General features: G+C 30.0%; 1 protein-coding gene across 1 annotated transcript in view; it reads right to left on the bottom strand.

Annotated features, from left to right (window-relative positions):
- Positions 1 to 851, bottom strand: part of LOC106870488 (1-phosphatidylinositol 4,5-bisphosphate phosphodiesterase classes I and II) — a 65247-nt gene that overhangs the window by 59490 nt on the left and 4906 nt on the right. The window contains exon 2 of the mRNA XM_052971524.1: positions 28 to 801. Coding sequence (XP_052827484.1) covers positions 28 to 126 — 99 coding nt within the window. The 5' untranslated portion in view covers positions 127 to 801. The remainder of the gene's footprint in view (positions 1 to 27; positions 802 to 851) is intronic.

An 851-nucleotide genomic window follows, 5' to 3' on the forward strand; every position in this document is an offset into this window, starting at 1 on the left:
GTCATAGAAATCAAAAGTTGGACTCACCTCTTCCCATTTAAGGAATTTGTTCCCTTTGATTAACTGGTCAGGTACATTTGGCCATTTTAGTTCAATTTGACGTACAGCAGTTTCAACTCCTGCCATCTTGATGCTCTATGCTGACTTGCTTCTGTTGTTGTTGCTGCTGCTGCTGGTTAGTTGCAGAAGATCAAATTCCATGTACAATTTTGATGTGTGGTGTTGGCAGCAGGGCTGTTCTGTTGTACTTTATTTTATTCTTTCTTCTTGTTTGTTATTGTTGTAATAACAGCAATGGTATTAATATTACTACAAGTAATAGTAGCTGTTCTTTTAGGTTTAAAATACGTTGGATTTAAAAAAAAATTTTATATATATAATTTTTTACTTTTCAAGATTAAAAAAAAAAGTAGCTGGAATATATATTTATTAAATATTCAACAATACTAGGTTAAAAAATGATTCCAAAAGAGAAGTGAACTGAGTTTCTTCTTGTGAAAGGTCTTCAGTTATGAAACTCAGTTTATCTTGGAGAGTTTTGAGTAGAGAGATGATTTATTCTGTTTCTTTTGTTGGTTTTCTTTTTAAAATCCAAAATCCAATTGTAGCTGAATTAATTTACAATTCCAAAAGAAGGTTGAAAACAAAACATATATGTATATATGTAGCTCTCTGTTTTTTTCTTTTTTATGTATATACACACATACACAAATTGTGTACTTTTTTCCCCACTAGATGTTTGGTTTCACTGTAGCTATTTGCTGTTTGGAGTGATGTTGTTGATAACAATGGTAATTCCACCTTGAAAAGAGAAACAAAAACAAAATTACATATATATATATATATATATA

Source organism: Octopus bimaculoides, chromosome 11 (genome assembly GCF_001194135.2).
Source record: "Octopus bimaculoides isolate UCB-OBI-ISO-001 chromosome 11, ASM119413v2, whole genome shotgun sequence".
In the NCBI taxonomy this organism is placed as follows: domain Eukaryota; kingdom Metazoa; phylum Mollusca; class Cephalopoda; order Octopoda; family Octopodidae; genus Octopus; species Octopus bimaculoides.